This window comes from Oncorhynchus nerka, linkage group LG26, assembly GCF_034236695.1.
Source record: "Oncorhynchus nerka isolate Pitt River linkage group LG26, Oner_Uvic_2.0, whole genome shotgun sequence".
NCBI lineage: Eukaryota > Metazoa > Chordata > Actinopteri > Salmoniformes > Salmonidae > Oncorhynchus > Oncorhynchus nerka.
This window is the reverse complement of record NC_088421.1, coordinates 46,006,869-46,028,422: the sequence shown is the minus strand read 5'-3', so window position 1 is coordinate 46,028,422 and position 21,554 is coordinate 46,006,869. Positions and strand designations below refer to the sequence as shown.

At 47.7% G+C, this 21,554-nt stretch overlaps 1 protein-coding gene across 1 annotated transcript in view; it reads right to left on the bottom strand.

Moving 5' to 3' along the window:
* Nucleotides 1-363: 363 nt before the first annotated feature.
* LOC115121519 (protein sidekick-2-like) overlaps nucleotides 364-21,554 on the bottom strand; it is a 78,538-nt gene continuing 57,347 nt past the window's right edge. Inside the window, exons 37-39 of the mRNA XM_065010987.1 lie at nucleotides 20,268-20,433; nucleotides 11,291-11,420; nucleotides 364-3,910 (exon numbers count right to left, since the gene is read on the bottom strand). Coding sequence (XP_064867059.1) covers nucleotides 3,377-3,910; nucleotides 11,291-11,420; nucleotides 20,268-20,433 — 830 coding nt within the window. The 3' untranslated portion in view covers nucleotides 364-3,376. The remainder of the gene's footprint in view (nucleotides 3,911-11,290; nucleotides 11,421-20,267; nucleotides 20,434-21,554) is intronic.

Below are 21,554 nucleotides of genomic sequence, written 5' to 3'. Positions count from 1 at the left end.
GCTAAATGACTTAAATGTAAATGTACAGACCTATGAGACTGAACCTGATTATTTAACTTTAGTGAGGGTCTTTATCTCCTACAGACCTATGAGACTGAACCTGATCATTTAACTTTAGTGAGGGTCTTTATCTCCTACAGACCTATGAGACTGAACCTGATTATTTAACTTTAGTGAGGGTCTTGATATCTCCTACAGACCTATGAGACTGACCCTTCAGGTAGAAACTGAATCAACTGCAGGAGCATTCAGTGAGGGTCTTGATATCTCCTTACAGACCATGAGACTGACAATTAGGTAGAAAATAAAATCATTTATTGTTGCAGTAGTACAGTCTGATCATTTCAATGCTTACAATTTCAGCACCACAACAACACAGGTGATTTATTGTTGCAGTAGTACCATGATCATGTGGTTATGATGTGTACAGTGAGTTTCAGCACCACAACAACACAGGCGATCAACGTGTTCTGATGGACCTTGGATGTGATCAGGGACCTTCTTCCAAACGTTTCCATCCCGTTTGAAATGTCCCATCATACTTGGGTCAAAATGAATATTACAATACAACAAACGTGGGTATTTATCTGCATGTTTACGTGGAATTAAAGCCGAAATCATATTGTAAAGCGTTGAAAAACCACATTCAACGTTCTGCAGTTGCAGAGGAATGTACTGTAGCTGTAAGCAGACAGATTACATTACGCAATACTTTTTTAAAAGTGAGATTGATAACATTACCATTACAGAAGTGATTGATATAGATACCATTAAGAAATAAATATCGGTTCCACAAAATGAAGACAAAATACATATCACATATGTACATATAAAATAGCAACAATGTTTTGGGTTTAAGTGAGGAGAGTATGGAAGGTGTTGAAGCCGTTGTAGCTGATTGACTGTCGTGGAACCAGAAGTCATTTGTCCTGTAACAGTTGTCTCTTAAGTTCGTCCCTGGTTCATATTTCCAGCCCACATGGAGTGTTTTTCCCTTTCATTGTGTTTTGTGTCATTCTCTGTAAGATACAGTCTGCTGATCCTTTGTGGCGTGGTACTGCTCTCTTGTTCATAAAGACTTCAATACTCATCTCCTGGTTCACGTGTCGTGGCTGTCGTGTAAATTTACTATTATTAATGTGCCAAGCATCAGAAACATTCTGAATGATTGTCTTTTTTTTGAGAAATTTAACTCTCTCTTTCACACACACACACACACACACACACACACACACACACACACACACACACACACACACACACACACACACACACACACACACACACACACACACACACACACACACACACACACACACACACAGGAGAGCGAAAATACTTTTCCAAGATGCCTGTAATGTTTACTATAATATCGAGAGAACACCTTTAAATATCGTTGTCATTAAGAAACAAGCAGAAAAAAATGTAAACGCGAGTAAAACCAACTACAACAAAATATTCCCCTTTTCACTATGAGCCAAAGCGAGCTGTACGGGGCTGGCCAGGTTACACATCCAATATAGTAGATGGAACCGTGCTGGACAGGATCATGTGAAAAGAAACTATCCAAGCCAGCCCAGTAGGGCTCAGGGTCAGCTCTATAGTGTGAATGAGGGCTAGCTAGCCCAGTAGGGCTCAGGGTCAGCTCTATAGTGTGAATGAGGGCTAGCTAGCCCAGTAGGGCTCAGGGTCAGCTCTATAGGGTGAATGAGGGATAAAAAGAGACCTCTGGGATGTACAGTGAGGCAAAAAAGTGTTTTGTCAGCCACCAATTGTGCAAGTTCTCCCAATTAAAAAGATGAGAGAGGCCTGTAATTTTCATCATAGGTACACTTCAACTATGACAGGCAAAATGAGAAAAAGAAATCCAGAAAATCACATTGTAGGATTTTTAATGAATTTATTTGCAAATTATGGTGGAAAATAAGTATTTGGTCAATAACAAAAGTTTATCTCAATACTTTGTTATATACCCTTTGTTAAAATGACAGAGGTCAAACGTTCACAAAGTCTTCACAAGGTTTTCACACGCTGTTGCTGGTATTTTGACCCATTCCTCCATGCAGATCTCCTCTAGAGCAGTGATGTTTTGGGGCTGTTGCTGGGCAACAAGGACTTTCAACTCCCTCCAAAGATTTTCTATGGGGTTGAGATCTGGAGACTGGCTAGGCCACTCCAGGACCTTGAAATGCTTCTTACGAAGCCACTCCTTAGTTGCCCGGGCAGTGTGTTTGGGATCATTGTCATGCTGAAAGACCCAGCCACGTTTCATCTTCAATGCCCTTGCTGATGGAAGGAGGTTTTCACTCAAAATCTCACGATACATGGCCCCTTTCATTCTTTCCTTTACACGGATCAGTCGTCCTGGTCCCTTTGCAGAAAAACAGCCCCAAAGCATGATGTTTTCACCCCCATGCTTCACAGTAGGTATGATGTTCTTTGGATGCAACTCAGCATTCTTTGTCCTCCAAACACGACGAGTTGAGTTTTTTCCAAAAAGTTATATTTTGGTTTCATCTGACCATATGACATTCTCCCAATCTTCTTCTGGATCATCCAAATGCTCTCTAACAAACTTCAGATGGGCCTGGACATGTACTGGCTTAAGCAGGGGGACACGTCTGGCACTGCAGCATTTGAGTCCCTGGCGGCGTAGTGTGTTACTGATGGTAGGCTTTGTTACTTTGGTACCAGCTCTCTGCAGGTCATTCACTAGGTCCCCCCGTGTGGTTCTGGGATTTTTGCTCACCGTTCTTGTGATCATTTTGACCCCACGGAGTGAGATCTTTCGTGGAGCCCCAGATCGAAGGAGATTATCAGTGGTCTTGTATGTCTTCCATTTCCTAATAATTGCTCCCACAGTTGATTTATTCAAACCAAGCTGCTTACCTATTGCAGATTCAGTCTTCCCAGCCTGGTGCAGGTCTACAATTTTGTTTCTGGTGTCCTTTGACAGCTCTTTGGTCTTGGCCATAGTGGAGTTTGGAGTGTGACTGTTTGAGGTTGTGGACTGGTGTCTTTTATACTGATAACAAGTTCAATCAAGTGCCATTAATACAGGTAACGAGTGGAGGACAGAGGAGCCTCTTTAAGAAGAAGTTACAGGTCCGTGAGAGCCAGAAATCTTGCTTGTTTGTAGGTGACCAAATACTTATTTTCCACCATAATTTGCAAATAAATTCATTACAAAATCCTACAATGTGATTTTCTGGATTTCTTTTTCTAATTTTGTCTGTCATAGTTGAAGTGTACCTATGATGACAATTACAGGCCTCTCTGATCTTTTTAAGTGGGAGAACTTGCACAATTGGTGGCTGACTAAATACTTTTTTGCCCCACTGTATGTTCCTACTGGGAGCAGTGTGTTAAACATGGTTCAAACGAAAGAGGAGAAGCCCGCGGTAGGAGGCTGCTGGGTGGAGGAACAGCCCAAGCTGCTTGGAGGCCTACTGCTGTACAGGAGGGTCCCGTGCTGGCTGGGGGGTTCAGACACAGAACAGGACAGCAGCGAGGGAGTGGGAGTCCGGCTGCCCTTCGGCCTGAATAGTGTGCCCTGACCCTGGGGTGCCAGACCCTGGATGAGACCCCCTTGGCTACGGAGCCCCTGGAGGCCCTGGGGCTGGGGGGATGGAGAGAGGGCCCGGGGCAGCAGGGGGGGTAGTGGGGGCAGGGGTGGAGGGTGTCTCGGGGTGGTGTTGGTGGTGGGCTGGATGGGATCTTGCTCAGCCAGGGGTTGGGGGTGCAGCGGCTCTGGCTGTGTATATCCGTAGGCCGGGGGGCGAGAGACGCCCTTCTCCTGGCGGCGCCAGGAGTTATAGTAGGTGGGGTCACTGATGTAGTGGTTGACGAAGGAGTGTGTCTTCTGTTGCCCGCCCCGGTTCTGATCCACCTCGTACTCGCTGTCGCTGCCCTGGGGTCGGACAAGAAGGAATAGTGGTTTTAGTTGAGGAATGAAAACTTAGTGGATAGGTGTAGATACTAGCTACATCAAACACAGTTTCAGAGGAGGAATGAGAACGATGGGTGTAGATACTAGCTACATCAAACACAGTTTCAGATGAGTGAGGACTCTAGTCAGTGGGTGTAGGCAACTCAAAGCAAAACACAGATTTTCATCTGAGATCTGGAATGAGACAGACAGTAACACACAGTAGATACAGACAGCTAACAGACAGCTAAACACAGTTTCAGATGAACAGACAGCTAACACACAGCAAACACACAGCTAACAGACAGCTAACACACATCAAACACAGTTTCAGATGGAGGAGACAGATGGGCTAGATACTAGCAGCAACACACAGCTAACAGAACAGCAGATACAGCTACATCAAACACAGTTTCAGATAACAGACAGCTAACACACATAACAGACAGCTAACACAAAGCTAACAGACAGCTAAACACAGTTTCAGAGACAGCTAACAGAGACTGCTAACAGACTGCTAACAGACTGCTAACAGACACAGCTACCCATCAAACAGGCAGTTTCAGATGAGCCAAGCAGAACACACAGGTGACAGATAGCTAAGCACAGCAAACACACTAACAGACAGCTAGACACAACAGTGTAATACACAGCTACATCAAACACAGCTTTCAGATGAGTGAGGACTCAGTCACATGTAACAGACAGCTAAAACACACAACAAGAAGACAGACAGCTAACATGACATTGCTAACATTTACACAGCTTTGTTAACAGGTCTAAAGGGCATGATTACAAACACGTTATAATGGTCTTCATCTAACAAAGAAAAGTCGAGACTGTCGATTAGGCTGCTACTATCTGAGATCTGTCGCCAAGCAGCTAACACACAGGTGACAGACAGCTAACACACAGCTAACACACAGCTAACACACAGCTAACAGACAGCTAACAGACAGCTAACAGATAGCTAACACACAGCTAACACACAGCTAACAGACAGCTAATACACTGCTAACAGACAGCTAACACACAGCTAACACACAGGTGACAGACAGCTAACAGACAGCTAACAGACAGCTAAAACACAGGTGACAGACAGCTAACAGACAGCTAACACACAGCTAACAGACAGCTAACACACAGCTAACAGACAGCTAACACACAGCTAACAGACAGCTAACACACAGCTAACACACAGCTAACAGACAGCTAACACACAGCTAACAGTCAGCTAACTGACAGCTAACACACTAGCACAGCTAACAGACAGCTAACACACAGCTAACAGACAGCTAACAGACAGCTAACAGACAGCTAACAGACAGCAAACACAAAGCTAACAGACAGCTAACACACAGCAAACAGACAGCAAACAGACAGCTAAAGGACAGCAAACAGACAGCTAACACAACGCTAACAGACTGCTAACAGACTGCTAACAGACAGGACCTCACCCAAAGCCCTGAGGAGCACCGATCTGATACGTGTAAACAAGAGTCTCCTAAGATGGACAGAGAACAATACAACTATCACAGGTGGCACCTCAACAGGCAGCTAACAGTGGTAATGGCTGGAGCTAACGGACAGTAAAGTTTCCATCAGCTAACACACCACACATTCTGAAAGCTTCCAACATTGAACAGCTGAACAGAGAGCTAAGAACACTGGGAAACAGACAAGAACACAGCTAACTGGGAAGAGACAGCAGGGAACAGACAGCTAACAGACAGAACAGACAGCTAACACTGGGGAGAGAGGGAGAACAGCTAACAGACAGCTAACAGCTCGGAAGAGAGGGAGAACAGACAGCTGGGAAGAGACAGCTGGGAAGAAGGGGTTACACAGAACACTAACAGGGACAGCTAACAGACAGAAACGCTGGGAACAGACAGCTAACAGGACAGCTAACTGGGGAGAGAGGGAGAAACCACGCTAACAGAATGCTGGGGACAGAGGGAGAACAGACAGCTGGGAACAGACAGCTAAGAAGACAGGAAGAACACAGCTGGGAACAGACAGCTGGGAACAGACAGCTGATGAGAAGACAGAAGAACACTGGGAAGGGAGGGAGAACACTGGGAAGAGAGGGAGAAACTGGGAAGACAGGAGAACACAGGGAGAGCTAACAGAGAAGCTAACACACAGAACACTGGGGAGAGACAGCGCTGGGAAGAACAGACAGCTGGGAAAGGGAGAACAGTTACAGCTGGGAAGAAGGGACAGCTGGGAAAGGGAGAACGCTAACAGAACGCTAACAGAATGCTAACAGACAGCTAGGACAGACACGCTGGGAAGAGAGGGAGACAGCTGGGAAGAGAGCAAACACTGGGAAGAGAGGGAGAAGCTGGGAAGAGAGGGGTTACTGGGAAGAGAGGTAAAACAGCTGGGAAAGAGCTAACAGCAGCTAACAGATAGATGGACAGAGAACAGCAGAATGCTGGGAAGAGAGAACGCTAACAGACTGGGAAGAGGGGGCAGAGGGGTTACACTGGGAAGAGGAGAGCACGCTGGGCAAGAGAGGGAGGCTGGGAAGAGAATGCTGGGAAAGAGAACGCTAGATGGGAGAACAATGGCTGGAGGGAATGGGAAGAGTAGGCTGGAGAGTGAGGGAATGTTTCCATCTGTTTGATGCCATTTCATTCCATCCGTTCCAGACATTATTCTGAAATGTCTTCCACTCCATTGAACTTTATTTCATCTTATGAGAAGAGAGGGAGAACACTGGGAAGAGAGGGAGAACGCTGGAAAGAGAGGGAGAATGCTGGGAAGAGAGGGAGAACGCTGGGAAGAGAGGGAGGGAAGAGAGGGAGAACACTGGGAAGAGAGGGAGAACGCTCGGAAAAGAGGGAGAACACTGGGAAGAGAGGGAGAACACTGGGGAAGAGAGGGAAGAATGCTGGGAAGAGAGGGAGAATGCTGGGGAAGAGAGGGAGAACGCTGGGAAGAGAGGGAGAACACTGGGAAAGAGACTGATGAGAAGGGAAGACTGGGAACACTGGGAAGAGAGGGGACAGAGAGAAGACAGGAGAACACTGGGAAGGGAGGGAGAACGCTGGGAAAGAGGGAGAAGAGAGGGAGAATGCTGGGAAGAGAGGGAGAACGCTGGGAAGAGACTGATGAGGAGAAGAACACTGCTGGAACACTGGGAAGAGAGGGAGAAAGAGAGGAGAACTGGGAAGAGAGGGAGAACACTGGGAAGAGAGGGAGGGAGAACAGGAAGAACACTGGGAAGAGAGGGAGAACGCTGGGAAGAGAGGGAGAATGCTGGGAAGAGAGGGAGAACGCTGGGAAGAGAGGGAGAACGCTGGGAAGAGAGGGAGAACACTGGGGAGATAGGGAGACTGCTGAGAAGAGAGGGAGAACACTGGGAGGAGAGGGAGAACGCTGGGAAGAGAGGGAGAACGCTGGGAAGAGAGGGAGAATGCTGGGAAAAGAGGGAGAACGCTGGGAAAAGAGGGAGAACGCTGGGAAGAGAGGGAGAACGCTGGGAAGAGAGGGAGAACGCTGGGAAGAGAGGAGAATGCTGGGAAGAGAGGGAGAATGCTGGGAAGAGAGGGAGAACGCTGGGAAGAGAGGGAGAACACTGGGAAGAGAGGGAGAACACTGGGAAGAGAGGGAGAACACTGGGAAGAGAGGGAGAATGCTGGGAAGAGAGGGAGAACACTGGGAAGAGAGGGAGAATGCTGGGAAGAGAGGGAGAACACTGGGAAGAGAGGGAGAACACTGGGAAGAGAGGGAGAATGCTGGGAAGAGAGGGAGAACACTGGGAAGAGAGGGAGAACACTGGGAAGAGAGGGAGAACACTGGGAAGAGAGGGAGAACACTGGGAAGAGAGGGAGAATGCTGGGAAGAGAGGGAGAACTCTGGGAAGAGAGGGGGAACTCTGGGAAGAGAGGGAGTGTTGGGGGAGAGAGGGAGAATGCTGGGTAGAGAGGGAGTGTTGGGGGAGAGAGGGGAGGGTATGGGACCCTGGCTGTCTGTGTTTGCAGGTACCTGTACAGCACAGTAACAACATTGTTCAACCCAACTCTGAATAAACACTGGTCTCTCTCCCTGGAGCCCCAAACTACTGTTATTCTACTCCCCTGCATGGCAGTCACTGTTTACCTGACACTAAGACAAATAAATGAACTGTCTCTCTCCCGCTGGAAACTACAACATCTGTCTGTCTAGCTAATAGACCATTAATACTGCTGAGGGTAGAGGGGATATGATGACACACACACACACACACACACACACACACACACACACACACACACACACACACACACACACACACACATTTAGATTTGTTGTTCTTTGGTAAGATAAACTTGTTCTATCTTTAAATGTTTTTGTTTGACCTGATCGTACGATGTGACATAATGATTGTTGTGCACAAAGGAGCCAACTAGAAGGATGTATTGTTTTACAGCATGTTACTATTGAACCTTCTCAATGTCCCTGAACAGTGTGTTTCCCTATTCTCCATGCTACACCTGAGTTCTCATTGTATTTTCTTCCTCATCCTGGCTGGAGCTCTGTGTGATTGAGCCTGGTGCCATGGAACTGCACACTACACACTGACACACACAGTACCTCAGATTAACATGACATTTCCTGTTCGAGTCTGAGAATTAACTGGTACTGAAGCCATGACAGGACATGAGGGATTGAGACATGAGAATCAGACCAGTCCTTCCTTCCCATGGGAGAAATAATAACTCATATAAAAACACAGAGAGAGAGAGAGAGAGAGAGAGAGAGAGAGAGAGAGAGAGAGAGAGAGAGGGAGAGAAAGAGGGGAGAGAGAGAGAGAGGAGAGAGAGAGAGAGAGAGAGAGAGGGGAGAGCGAGAGAGAGAGAGAGAGAGAGAGAGAGAGAGAGAGAGGGAGAGAGAGAGAGAGAGAGAGAGAGAGAGAGAGAGAGAGAGAGAGAGAGAGAGAGAGAGAGAGAGAGAGGAGAGAGAGGAGAGAGCGAGAGAGAGAGAGGGAGAGAGAGAGAGAGAGAGAGAGAGAGAGAGAGAGAGGGAGAGAGAGGGAGAGAGAGAGAGAGAGAGAGAGAGAGAGAGAGAGAGAGAGAGAGAGAGAGAGAGAGGGAGAGAGAGGGAGAGAGAGAGAATGGAGAGAGAGAGGAGAGAGAGAGAGAGAGAGAGAGAGAGAGAGAGAGAGAGAGAGAGAGAGACTGGAGAGAGAGAGTGGAGAGAGAGAGTAACTGGAGAGAGGAGAGCTGACAAGGAGAGAGAGAGAGAGAGGGAGAGAGAGAGACTGACTTGCCTGGAGAGAGAAATAAAAGACAATGTTTTGGAGAGAGAGAGAGAGAGAGAGAAATAAGAAACTCAAAGTGGGTTGGAGAAATGTCAGTAATGTCAGCTGTATTTTATGTCAATAACAGGCCATTCTAGTTGGTGGTGACGCACTTGAAACTGACCCTTTGGGGCGGCAGGGTAGCCTAGTGGTTAGAGCATTGGACTAGTAACTGGAAGGTTGCAAGTTCAAACCCCCGAGCTGACAAGGTACAAATCTTTCGTGCTGCCCCTGAACAGGCAGTTAACCCTAGGCCGTCATTGAAAATAAGAATTTGTTCTTAACTGACTTGCCTGGTAAAATAAAATTTTTTTAAAAACAATGTTTTGGTTCTTACCAATTCTACATGAGAGGAGGAAGGTGAGGATAGAACAAGACATGACAATAGACGTTACATTGCTCTCAGTGACGCTAAACAGAATCCAGCTCATGATGGGTTTATGTACTGTACCTGTCGTCTACAGTAACTGTACCTGTCGTCTACAGTAACTGTACCTGTCCCCTGTCGTCCCCTACAGTAACAGTAACTACAGTAACTGTACCTGTCGTCTACAGTAACTGTACCTACAGTAACTGTACCTGTACAGTAACTGTACCTGTCGTCTACAGTAACTAAGTCTACCTGTCGTCTACAGTAACTGTAATCTACCTGTACCTGTCTACAGTAACCTGTATTCTACCTGTACCGTCTACAGTAAACTGTCTACAGTAACTGTACCTGTCGTCTACAGTAACTGTACCTGTAGTCTACAGTAACTGTACCTGTCGTCTACAGTAACTGTACCTGTAAGTCTACAGTAACTGTACCTGTCGTCTACAGTAACTGTACCTGTCAGTCTACAGTAACTGTACCTGTCATCTACAGTAACTGTACCTGTCGTCTACAGTAACTGTACCTGTCGTCTACAGTAACTGTACCTGTAATCTACAGTAACTGTACCTGTAGTCTACAGTAACTGTACCTGTCGTCTACAGTAACTGTACCTGTCGTCTACAGTAACTGTACCTGTCGTCTACAGTAACTGTACCTGTCGTCTACAGTAACTGTACCTGTCGTCTACAGTAACTGTACCTACCTGTCGTCTACAGTAACTGTACCTGTCGTCTACAGTAACTGTACCTGTAATCTACAGTAACTGTACTGTTTGTCTACAGTAACTGTACCTGTAATCTACAGTAACTGTACTGGTTGTCTACAGTAACTGTACCTGCAGTCTACAGTAACTGTACCTGTAGTCTACAGTAACTGTACCTGTAGTCTACAGTAACTGTACCTGTAGTCTACAGTAACTGTACCTGTCTACAGTAACTGTACCTGTAGTCTACAGTAACTGTACCTGTCATCTACAGTAACTGTACCTGTAATCTACAGTAACTGTACTGTTTGTCTACAGTAACTGTACCTGTAATCTACAGTAACTGTACTGGTTGTCTACAGTAACTGTACCTGTAATCTACAGTAACTGTACTGGTTGTCTACAGTAACTGTACCTGTCATCTACAGTAACTGTACTGGTTGTCTACAGTAACTGTACTGTGTCTACAGTAACACCTGTAGTCTACAGTAACTGTAACCTGTCATCTACAGTAACTGTTGTCTACAGTAACTGTACCTGTCGTCTACAGTAACTGTACCTGTAGTCTACAGTAACTGTACCTGTAATCTACAGTAACTGTACTGGTTGTCTACAGTAACTGTACCTGTTGTCTACAGTAACTGTACCTGTAGTCTACAGTAACTGTACCTGTCTACAGTAACTGTACCTGTAATCTACAGTAACTGTACTGGTTGTCTACAGTAACTGTACCTGTAATCTACAGTAACTGTACTGTTTGTCTACAGTAACTGTACCTGTTGTCTACAGTAACTGTACTGGTTGTCTACAGTAACTGTACTGTTTGTCTACAGTAACTGTACTGTTTGTCTACAGTAACTCTACCTGTAATCTACAGTAACTGTACTGTTTGTCTACAGTAACTGTACCTGTCGTCTACAGTAACTGTACCTGTAATCTACAGTAACTGTACCTGTAATCTACAGTACCTGTACTGGTTGTCTACAGTAACTGTACCTGTGAGTCTGATATCTCAGAGTGCTTCTCAGTCAGGCTGCTGTTCTCTGCAGGGATCAGATCGTTATACTTGGTACTGACATCTTCATCAGAGTAGTGTAGACTGCCTGGACTGGGCCTCGGGGGAGACCTGGAGAGAGGAGGAGGGGGGTAAAGATGAAGGGGGAGAGGGAAAGAAGAGAGAGAAAATCAAGGTACATTTGAAGTGTTAGACAACTTGGTAGTGTTTCTCTGATACAGTCTTATCTCACCGTTGGAAAGTCAAACACAGCTCGTGAGGTTGGCAGCACAGCCCACTGAACACGAGGGTCACTGTCAACCATGAGTCACTTTTGTTGGTGTCCTGAATAGAAAACATTCAGTGACCATTCTCAGTCACGTAGACTACAGAATGTCTTCTACACTATTCCAGCTTGCTGCTCATAGAACTCCAACTTCTCCATTTCCATGAAGTTGATTGGCTCGGACTATTGGCTGTTTTCCATAATGTATTGTTGTTTGTTTCCTCAGTGCAGTCTCTTAGTCAGTCAGCCAGCCAGCCAGCTAGCTAGCTAGCCAGCCAGCCAGTCTGTCAGTGCAGTCCAGCCAGCCAGTCAGTCAGTCAGTCAGTCTGTCTCTCTGTCAATCAGTCTCTCTGCCAGTCAGTCAGTCTCTCTGCCAGTCAGTCAGTCTCTCTGCCAGTCAGTCAGTCAATCAGTCAGTCAGTCAGTCAGTCAGTCTCTCTGCCAGTCAGTCTATCAGTCAGTCAGTCTATCAGTCAGCCAGCCAGTCAGCCAGTCAGCCAGCCAGTCAGCCAGTCAGTCAGTCAGGTCAGTCAGTCAGTCAGTCCCAGTCAGTCTGTCAGTCAGTCAGTCAGTCTGTCAGTCAGTCTCCCGCCAGTCAGTCTCTCTGCCAGTCAGTCAGTCTCTCTGCCAGTCAATCTCTCTGTCAGTCAGTCAGTCTCCCGCCAGTCAATCTCTCTGTCAGTCAGTCAGTCTATCAGTCAGTCAATCTCTCTGTCAGTCAGTCAGTCTCTCTGCCAGTCAGTCTCTCTGTCAGTCAGTCAGTCTCCAGTCAGTCAGTCTCTCTGCCAGTCAATCTCTCTGTCAGTCAGTCAGTCTCCCGCCAGTCAGTCTCTCTGCCAGTCAGTCAGTCAGTCAGTCAGTCAGTCAGTCTCTCTGCCAGTCAGTCTCTCTGCCAGTCTCTCTGCCAGTCAGTCAGTCAGTCAGTCAGTCTTCCAGTCAGTCTCTCTGCCAGTCAGTCTATCAGTCAGTCAGCCAGTCTCTCTGCCAGTCAGTCTATCAGTCAGCCAGTCAGTCAGCCAGTCAGTCAGCCAGTCAGTCAGTCAGTCAGCCAGTCAGTCAGTCAAGTCTGTCGATTTCTCTGTCAGTCAGTCAGCCAGTCAGTCAGTCAGTCAGTCTTGAGGACAGCCTACAAAGTTTATAGTAGGAACTCAAGCAGCCAAGACCAGCCTCCCTCCAGTTCCTCATTGACATTCTATGTGCATGTCAAGTTACACTTTAAATAAGAGGTCAACACGATGCTGCTGCCTTAACATTCAACAGGCTTCCTTCTGCTTGTGTTCTGTTGAGTGTCAAGTTACACTTTATATAAGAGGTCAACACAACGCTGCTGCCTTAACATTCAACAGGCTTCCTTCTGCTTGTGTTTTGTTGAGAGTCAAGTTACACTTTATATAAGAGGTCAACACAATGCTGCTGACTTAACATTCAACAGGCTTCCTTCTGCTTGTGTTCTGTTGAGTGTCAAGTTACACTGGGCCTATCAGAGCTGGGGTAAACAACCTGTGATATGGTTCTACTGGGCCTATCAGAGCTGGGGTAAACAACCTGTGGTATGGTTCTACTGGGCCTATCAGAGCAGGGGTAAACAACCTGTGGTATGGTTCTACTGGGCCTATCAGAGCTGGGGTAGACAACCTGTGGAATGGTTCTACTGGGCCTATCAGAGTTGGGGTAAACAACCTGTGGTATGGTTCTACTGGGCCTATCAGAGCTGGGGTAGACAACCTGTGGTATGGTTCTACTGGGCCTATCAGAGCAGGGGTAAACAACCTGTGGTATGTTTCTACTGGGCCTATCAGAGCTGGGGTAAACAACCTGTGGTATGGTTCTACTGGGCCTATCAGAGCTGGGGTAAACAACTTGTAGTATGGTTCTACTGGGCCTATCAGAGCTGGGGTAAACAACCCGTGGAATGGTTCTACTGGGCCTATCAGAGCTGGGGTAAACAACCTGTGGTATGGTTCTACTGGGCCTATCAGAGCTGGGGTAAACAACCTGTGGTATGGTTCTACTGGGCCTATCAGAGCTGGGGTAAACAACCTGTGGTATGGTTCTACTGGGCCTATCAGAGCTGGGGTAAACAACCTGTGGTATGGTTCTACTGGGCCTATCAGAGCTGGGGGAAACAACCTGTGGTATGGTTCTACTGGGCCTATCAGAGCTGGGGTTGGTTGGTTCACTGGGCCTATCAGAGCTGGGGTAAACAACCTGTGGAATGGTTCTACTGGGCCTATCAAGCGGTAAACAACCTCGTGGTGGGTAGCAGATGGAATGGTTTACTGGGATCATAAACAAGTGTTCTACTGGGCCTTCAGAGTAAACAACCGATTCTACTGGGCCCAGGGCTGGGGTAGACAACCTGTGGAATGGTTCTATTCCTCCAGGGCAAGCTGGGGGAAACCGATTCCTCCAGGGCAGGGGAAACCGATTCCTCCAAGGCAGGGGAAACCGATTCCTCCAGGGCAGGGGAAACCGATTCCTCCAGGGCAAGGGAAACCGATTCCTCCAGGGCAGGGGAAACCGATTCCTCCAGGGCAGGGGAAACCGATTCCTCCAGGGCAGGGGAAACCGATTCCTCCAGGGCAGGGAAACCAGAGAGATCCCATGACTCAAATGGCACGCTGTTCCATGTGGGACCTGGTCAAAAGAAGGGCACTATATAGGGAATAGAGTGTTATTTGGGACGTAGACAGGGTGGTTCTGCAGTGCACCCATTATGGAGGAATGTGTTAGATGGATGGAGGTTGGGGGGGGCAGTGCTGGTCCCTCCCTGACTGAGGAGGCCCGGGACAGAGATCAAAGGAACCAGCGCTGCATCCTGCCTCCCTGAAGTGCTCCAGTCGGGTGCAGCTTCGTTAACGACCGGCTGCACTGAGAGGGAGAGGGTGGGGTGAGGGTGGAGGGTTGGAGGGGGAAGGAGGTAGAGGAGAGGGAGAGGGTGGGATGAGGGTGGAGGATGGGATGGAAGGAGGTAGAGGAGAGGGAGAGGGTGGGGTGAGGGTGGAGGATGGGATGGAAGGAGGTAGAAGAGAGGGAGAGGGTGGGGTGAGGGTGGAGGATGGAGGGGGAAGGAGGTAGAGGAGAGGGAGAGGGTGGGGGAGAGGGTGGGGGTGAAAGGGTGAAGGGTGGGATGGAGGAAGAGGAAGAGGTAGAGGAGAGGGAGAGGGTGGGGTGAGGGTGGAGGATGGAGGGTGGAAGGAGGTAGAGGAGAGGGAGAGGGTGGGGTGAGGGTGGAGGATGGATGGTGGAAGGAAGGAAGTAGAGGAGAGGGAGAGGGTGGGGTGAGGGTGGATGGTGGAGGATGGGATGGAAGGAAGGAAAGGTAGAGGGAGAGAGGAGTAGAAGTGATGGGGGAAGGCAGGAGGGGAGGAATTAGGAAATGAGTAGGGGGTACTGATCAATTATTTAAACTCTCTCTTTCCTATCGCCTCTGAATTTTAAGTAGCTCCTTCATCACAACTTCCCTCCTCCTCATGTCCTCCTCATTAGCCCAAATCCTTTTGTTGCCTTAACTCTTTCATAGACCACACTGTTATGTAAGTGTCTTCCAAACGCCTTAGACAATCTCAATTATTTAGCCATTTCATGTGGCCTATGTAAAGGTCCCCTTGTAACCTGGTACGTGAAAGATGGCACTGAGACAGAGCCGTCGTCTGTTTGATGTGGTTTAAATGGCTCTGCTGGACAAGCCGTGTCAGTCCCTCCTCTTTTCACCTTACTGCATCAGGTTTAAATGGCTCTGGGGACAAGCCGTGTCAGTCCCTCCTCTTTTCACCTTACTGCACCAGGTTGAAATGGCTCTGCTGGACAAGCCGTGTCAGTCCCTCCTCTTTTCACCTTACTGCACCAGGTTTAAATGGCTCTGCTGGACAAGCCGTGTCAGTCCCTCCTCTTTTCTCCTTACTGCACCAGGTTTAAATGGCTCTGGGGACAAGCCGTGTCAGTCCCTCCTCTTTTCACCTTACTGCACCAGGTTTAAATGGCTCTGCTGGACAAGCCGTGTCAGTCCCTCCTCTTTTCTCCTTACTGCACCAGGTTTAAATGGCTCTGCTGGACAAGCCGTGTCAGTCCCTCCTCTTTTCACCTTACTGCACCAGGTTTAAATGGCTCTGCTGGACAAGCCGTGTCAGTCCCTCCTCTTTTCTCCTTACTGCACCAGGTTTAAATGGCTCTGGGGACAAGCCGTGTCAGTCCCTCCTCTTTTCACCTTACTGCACCAGGTTTAAATGGCTCTGGGGACAAGCCGTGTCAGTCCCTCCTCTTTTCACCTTACTGCACCAGGTTTTAAATGACTCTGGGGACAAGCCGTGTCAGTCCCTCCTCTTTTCACCTTACTGCACCAGGTTTAAATGACTCTAATCTCATATAAAGACAATGACTGGTTTCTGTACTTCATTAGTATTTTGTACAGATTGATCGTGTCAAACCCTCTTTCACCTTTGAGCTGTTTAAATGACTCTAATCTCGTTAAAGACAATGACTGGATGTAAGTACTACCGATGTGAGGGAGCGAGAGAGACGGAAAGAGAAATGGAGAGAGAAATAAAGAGATAAAGATAGATAGAGAGGGAGCGTGGTCTAGACCATCAGAGATACATCCTCTACAGTAAACATCTCAGACCTCATCAGTAAACATCTGGCCTTCAGCAGAACAGACTACAGTAAACATCTCAGACCTCATCCTGCAAACATCTCAGACCTCATCCTGGCCTTCAGCAGAACAGACTACAGTAAACATCTCAGACCTCATCCTTCAGCAGAACAGACTACAGTAAACATCTCAGACCTCATCCTGGCCTTCAGTAGAACAGACTACAGTAAACATCTCAGACCTCATCCTGGTCTTCAGCAGAACAGACTACAGTAAACATCTCAAACCTCATCCTGTAAACATCTCAGACCTCATCCTGGCCTTCAGCAGAACAGACTGCAGTAAACATCTCAGACCTCATCCTGGCCTTCAGCAGAACAGACTACAGTAAACATCTCAGACCTCATCCTGGCCTTCAGTAGAACAGACTACAGTAAACATTTCAGACCTCATCCAGTAAACATCTCAGACCTCATCCTGGCCTTCAGCAGAACAGACTACAGTAAACATCTCAGACCTCATCCAGTAAACATCTCAGACCTCATCCAGTAAACATCTCAGACCTCATCCTGGCCTTCAGCAGAACAGACTACAGTAAACATCTCAGACCTCATCCTGTAAACATCTCAGACCTCATCCTGGCCTTCAGTAGAACAGACACTACGGTGGAGAAAATCAATGACCTAACAGATGTTTTTCTGCTTTACTTTATGTTCTTGATGACTGAGGGGCCCCTAGAAGGAAAGGGTCATTTTCCTTGACCTGCACTACTGAAATAACTTTATAATATGTGAACAGGGAACACGGTTAGTTACCCCAGTCATTGGCCATGAAAAGCAACCCACAGGCCCTGGCTCTGTCTATCTGTCTATTCATTGAGTTCAGACCTAATCAACAGAGAGAGTTCTTCCATGAGGATAATCTTTAAAGGGGTTTGTGTCCGTTGATCAGTCTGCCTTACCACCTCTCTCCCCCTGCCTTACCTCCCTCTCCTTCCTCCTCTCTCCCCCTGCCTTACCTCCCTCTCCTTCCTTCTCTCTCCCCCTGCCTTACCTCCCTCTCCTTCCTTCTCTCTCCCCCTGCCTTACCTCTCTCCTTCCTCCTCTCTCCCCCTGCTTTACCTCCCTCTCCTCATCCTCTCTCCCCCTGCCTTACCTCCCTCTCCTCATCCTCTCTCCCCCTGCCTTACCTCCCTCTCCTTCCTCCTCTCTCCCCCTGCCTTACCTCCCTCTCCTTCCTCCTCTCTCCCCCTGCCTTACCTCCCTCTCCTTCCTCCTCTCTCCCCCTGCCTTACCCCCTCTCCTCATCCTCTCTCCCCCTGCCTTACCTCCCTCTCCTTCCTCCTCTCTCCCCCTGCCTTACCCCCTCTCCTTCCTCCTCTCTCCCCCTGCCTTACCCCCCCTCCTCCTTCCTCCTCTCTCCCCCTGCCTTACCCCCTCTCCTTCCTCATCTCTCCCCCTGCCTTACCTCCCTCTCCTTCCTCCTCTCTCCCCCTGCCTTACCCCCTCTCCTTCCTCCTCTCTCCCCCTGCCTTACCTCCCTCTCCTTCCTCCTCTCTCCCCCTGCCTTACCTCCCTCTCATCCCTCCTCTCTCCCCCTGCCTTACCTCCCTCTCATTCCTACTCTCTCCCCTGCCTTACCTCCCTCTCATTCCTCCTCTCTCCCCCTGCCTTACCCCTCTCCTTCCTCCTCTCTCCCCCTGCCTTACCCCCTCTCCTTCCTCCTCTCTTCCCCTGCCTTACCCCCTCTCCTCATCCTCTCTCCCCTGCCTTATCTCCCTCTCCTTCCTCCTCTCTCCCCCTGCCTTACCCCCTCTCCTTCCTCCTCTCTCCCCTGCCTTACCCCCTCTCCTTCCTCCTCTCTCCCCCTGCCTTACCCCCTCTCCTTCCTCCCCTCCTCTCTCCCCCTGCCTTACCCCCCTTCTTCCCCCCTCCTTCTTCCTCCCCTCCTCTCACCCCCTGCCTTATCCCCCTCTCATTCCTACCCCTCCTCTCACCCTGCCTGAGGGGGGGCACCCCCTCTTCTTCCTCCCCCACCTGACTCCCTTTCTAGACTTCAATACATAAACCTCAGTCCTTCCACACAGATCAGAGAGAGAAAGCACAACAGAACAGAACCCATGATGGAGCAGATGCTGAATGTATAATTGGTTCATCAGACTGTATAACAGCTAATCCATCACCCCATCCATCCTGTGGTTGTTATTGTCTGAAGATAAAGAGGCATGTTTCAACTGCAGTTGATCTCCTGATATAATCTTCTTCCTAATCAATAAGTATGCACTGAGCATGTGAGCTTTAATCTCAGCCATGAACTCTCAGAATGAGAGCTTTAATCTCAGCCATGACCCCTCAGAATGAGAGCTTTTATCTCAGCCATGACCCCTCAGAATGAGAGCTTTAATCTCAGCCATGACCCCTCAGAATGAGAGCTTTTATCTCAGCCATGACCCCTCAGAATGAGATCTTTATCTCAGCCATGACCCCTAAGAAAAGATGGTTTAATCTCAGCCATGAACTATCAGAATGAGAGCTTTAATCTCAGCCATGACCTATCAGAATGAGAGCTTTAATCTCAGTCATGACCCTCAGAATGAGAGCTTTAATCTCAGCCATGAACTATCAGAATGAGAGCTATTATCTCAGCCATGAACTATCAGAATGAGAGCTTTAATCTCAGCCATGAACTTTCAGAATGAGAGCTTTTATCTCAGCCATGAACTCTCAGAATGAGAGCTATTATCTCAGCCATGAACTATCAGAATGAGAGCTATTATCTCAGCCATGAACTATCAGAATGAGAGCTTTAATCTCAGCCATGACCCTCAGAATGAGAGCTTTAATCTCAGCCATGAACTCTCAGAATGAGAGCTTTTATCGCAGCCATGAACTCTCAGAATGAGAGCTTTTATCTCAGCCATGAACTCTCAGAATGAGAGCTGTTATCTCAGCCATGACCCCTCAGAATGAGAGCTTTAATCTCAGCCATGAACTCTCAGAATGAGACCTTTAAACTCAGCCATGACCCCTCAGAATGAGAGCTTTAATCTCAGCCATGACCCCTCAGAATGAGAGCTTTAATCTCAGCCATGAACTAGCAGAATGAGAGCTTTAATCTCAGCCATGACCCTCAGAATGAGAGCTTTAATCTCAGCCATGAACTCTCAGAATGAGAGCTTTTATCGCAGCCATGAACTCTCAGAATGAGAGCTTTTATCTCAGCCATGAACTCTCAGAATGAGAACTGTTATCTCAGCCATGACCCCTCAGAATGAGAGCTTTAATCTCAGCCATGAACTCTCAGAATGAGAGCTTTAATCTCAGCCATGACCCCTCAGAATGAGAGCTTTAATCTTAGCCATGACCCCTCAGAATGAGAGCTTTAATCTCAGCCATGACCCTCAGAATAGATGGTTTACTGTGAAACATGAGCCTCAGAATAGATGGTTTACTGTGAAACATGAGTCTCAGAATAGATGGTTTACTGTGAAAAACAGAATAGAGCATCAGAGAATAGATGGTTTATGACCCTCAGAATTGGTTTACTGTGAAACATGAGTCTCAGAATAGATGGTTTACATGACCCTCAGAATTCAGAATAGATGGTTTACTGTGAAACATGACCCTCAGAATAGATAGTTTACTGTGAAACATGAGTCTCAGAATAGATGGTTTACTGTGAAACATGACCCTCAGAATAGATGGTTTACTGTGAAACATGAGTCTCAGAATAGATGGTTTACTGTGAAACATGACCCTCAGAATAGATGGTTTACTGTGAAACATGAGTCTCAGAATAGATGGTTTACTGTGAAACATGAGTCTCAGAATAGATGGTTTACTGTGAAACATGAGTCTCAGAATAGATGGTTTACTGTGAAACATGACCCTCAGAATAGATGGTTTACTGTGAAACATGACCCTTAGAATAGATGGTTTACTGTGAAACATGACCCTCAGAATAGATGGTTTACTGTGTAACTTGACCCTCAGAATAGATGTCATGCAGAAATCGTGTGTGTGTGTGTGTGTGTGTGTGTGTGTGTGTGTGTGTGTGTGTGTGTGTGTGTGTGTGTGTGTGTGTGTGTGTGTGTGTTACTGACCGTGTGTAGATGCCGTTCTTGCGGCAGAAGGAGTTCTTGACTGACAGGCGTCTGTTGTTGAGTTCCAGGGCGGGGAAACGGCCCTCGTCCAGCCTGACCATCTCCCCATGGGACAGGGGCAGGGAGGTGCTGTTACTGTGGCTCCCTAGGTGGGGGTAAGAGGACACTGGGAGAAGGTCAGTCCATTGTAGGGGCAGGGCACACACACAAGCTAAATGCCTTCTATGCTCGCTTCGAGGAAAGCAACACTGAACCATGCATGGGAGCAAACGCTATTCCAGACGACTGTGTGATCACGCTCTCAATAGCCGATGTGAGTAAAACCTTTTAACAGGTTAACATTCACAAGGATGCAGGGCCAGACGGATTACCAGGACACGTACTCAGAGCATGCGCTGACCAACTGGCAAGTATCTTCACTGACATGTTCCACCTCTCCCTGACCCAGTCTATAATACATACATGTTGACAGCAGACCACCATAGTCCCTGTGCCCAGAAGGCCTCTACATGACCATCGCTCCAGATCACTCCCTGACCCAGTCTATAATACATACATGTTGACAGCAGACCACCATAGTCCCTGTGCCCAGAAGGTCTACATGACCATCGCTCCAGATCTCTCCCTGACCCAGTCTATAATACATACATGTTGACAGCAGACCACCATAGTCCCTGTGCCCAGAAGGTCTACATGACCATCGCTCCAGATCACTCCCTGACCCAGTCTATAATACATACATGTTGACAGCAGACCCACCATAGTCCCTGTGCCCAGAAGGTCTACATGACCATCGCTCCAGATCACTCCCTGACCCAGTCTATAATACATACATGTTGACAGCAGACCACCATAGTCCCTGTGCCCAGAAGGTCTACATGACCATCGCTCCAGATCACTCACATCGGTAGCGCTGCAATGTGTTTTGAAAGGCTGGTCATGGCTCACATCAACACCATCAATGATTTAGCACTGAGGTTAATCAGCAGTCTCACTATAAAACCTTTAGTGTTAGTGACTCTACTGAGGTGCCAGGCCCTGATCCAACAAAACCATGTTTTGACTGACCCACATGCCCAAATATATACCCTCATATACAGTATAAATCAATCAAATTCAATCAAATGTATTTATAAAGCCCTTCTTACATCAGCTGATGTCACAAAGTGCTGTACAGAAACCCAGCCTAAAACCCCAAACAGCAAGAAATGCAGGTGTAGAATCACGGTGGCTAGGAAAAACTCCCTAGGAAGACCAGAACCGAGGAAGAAACCTAGAGGGGAACCA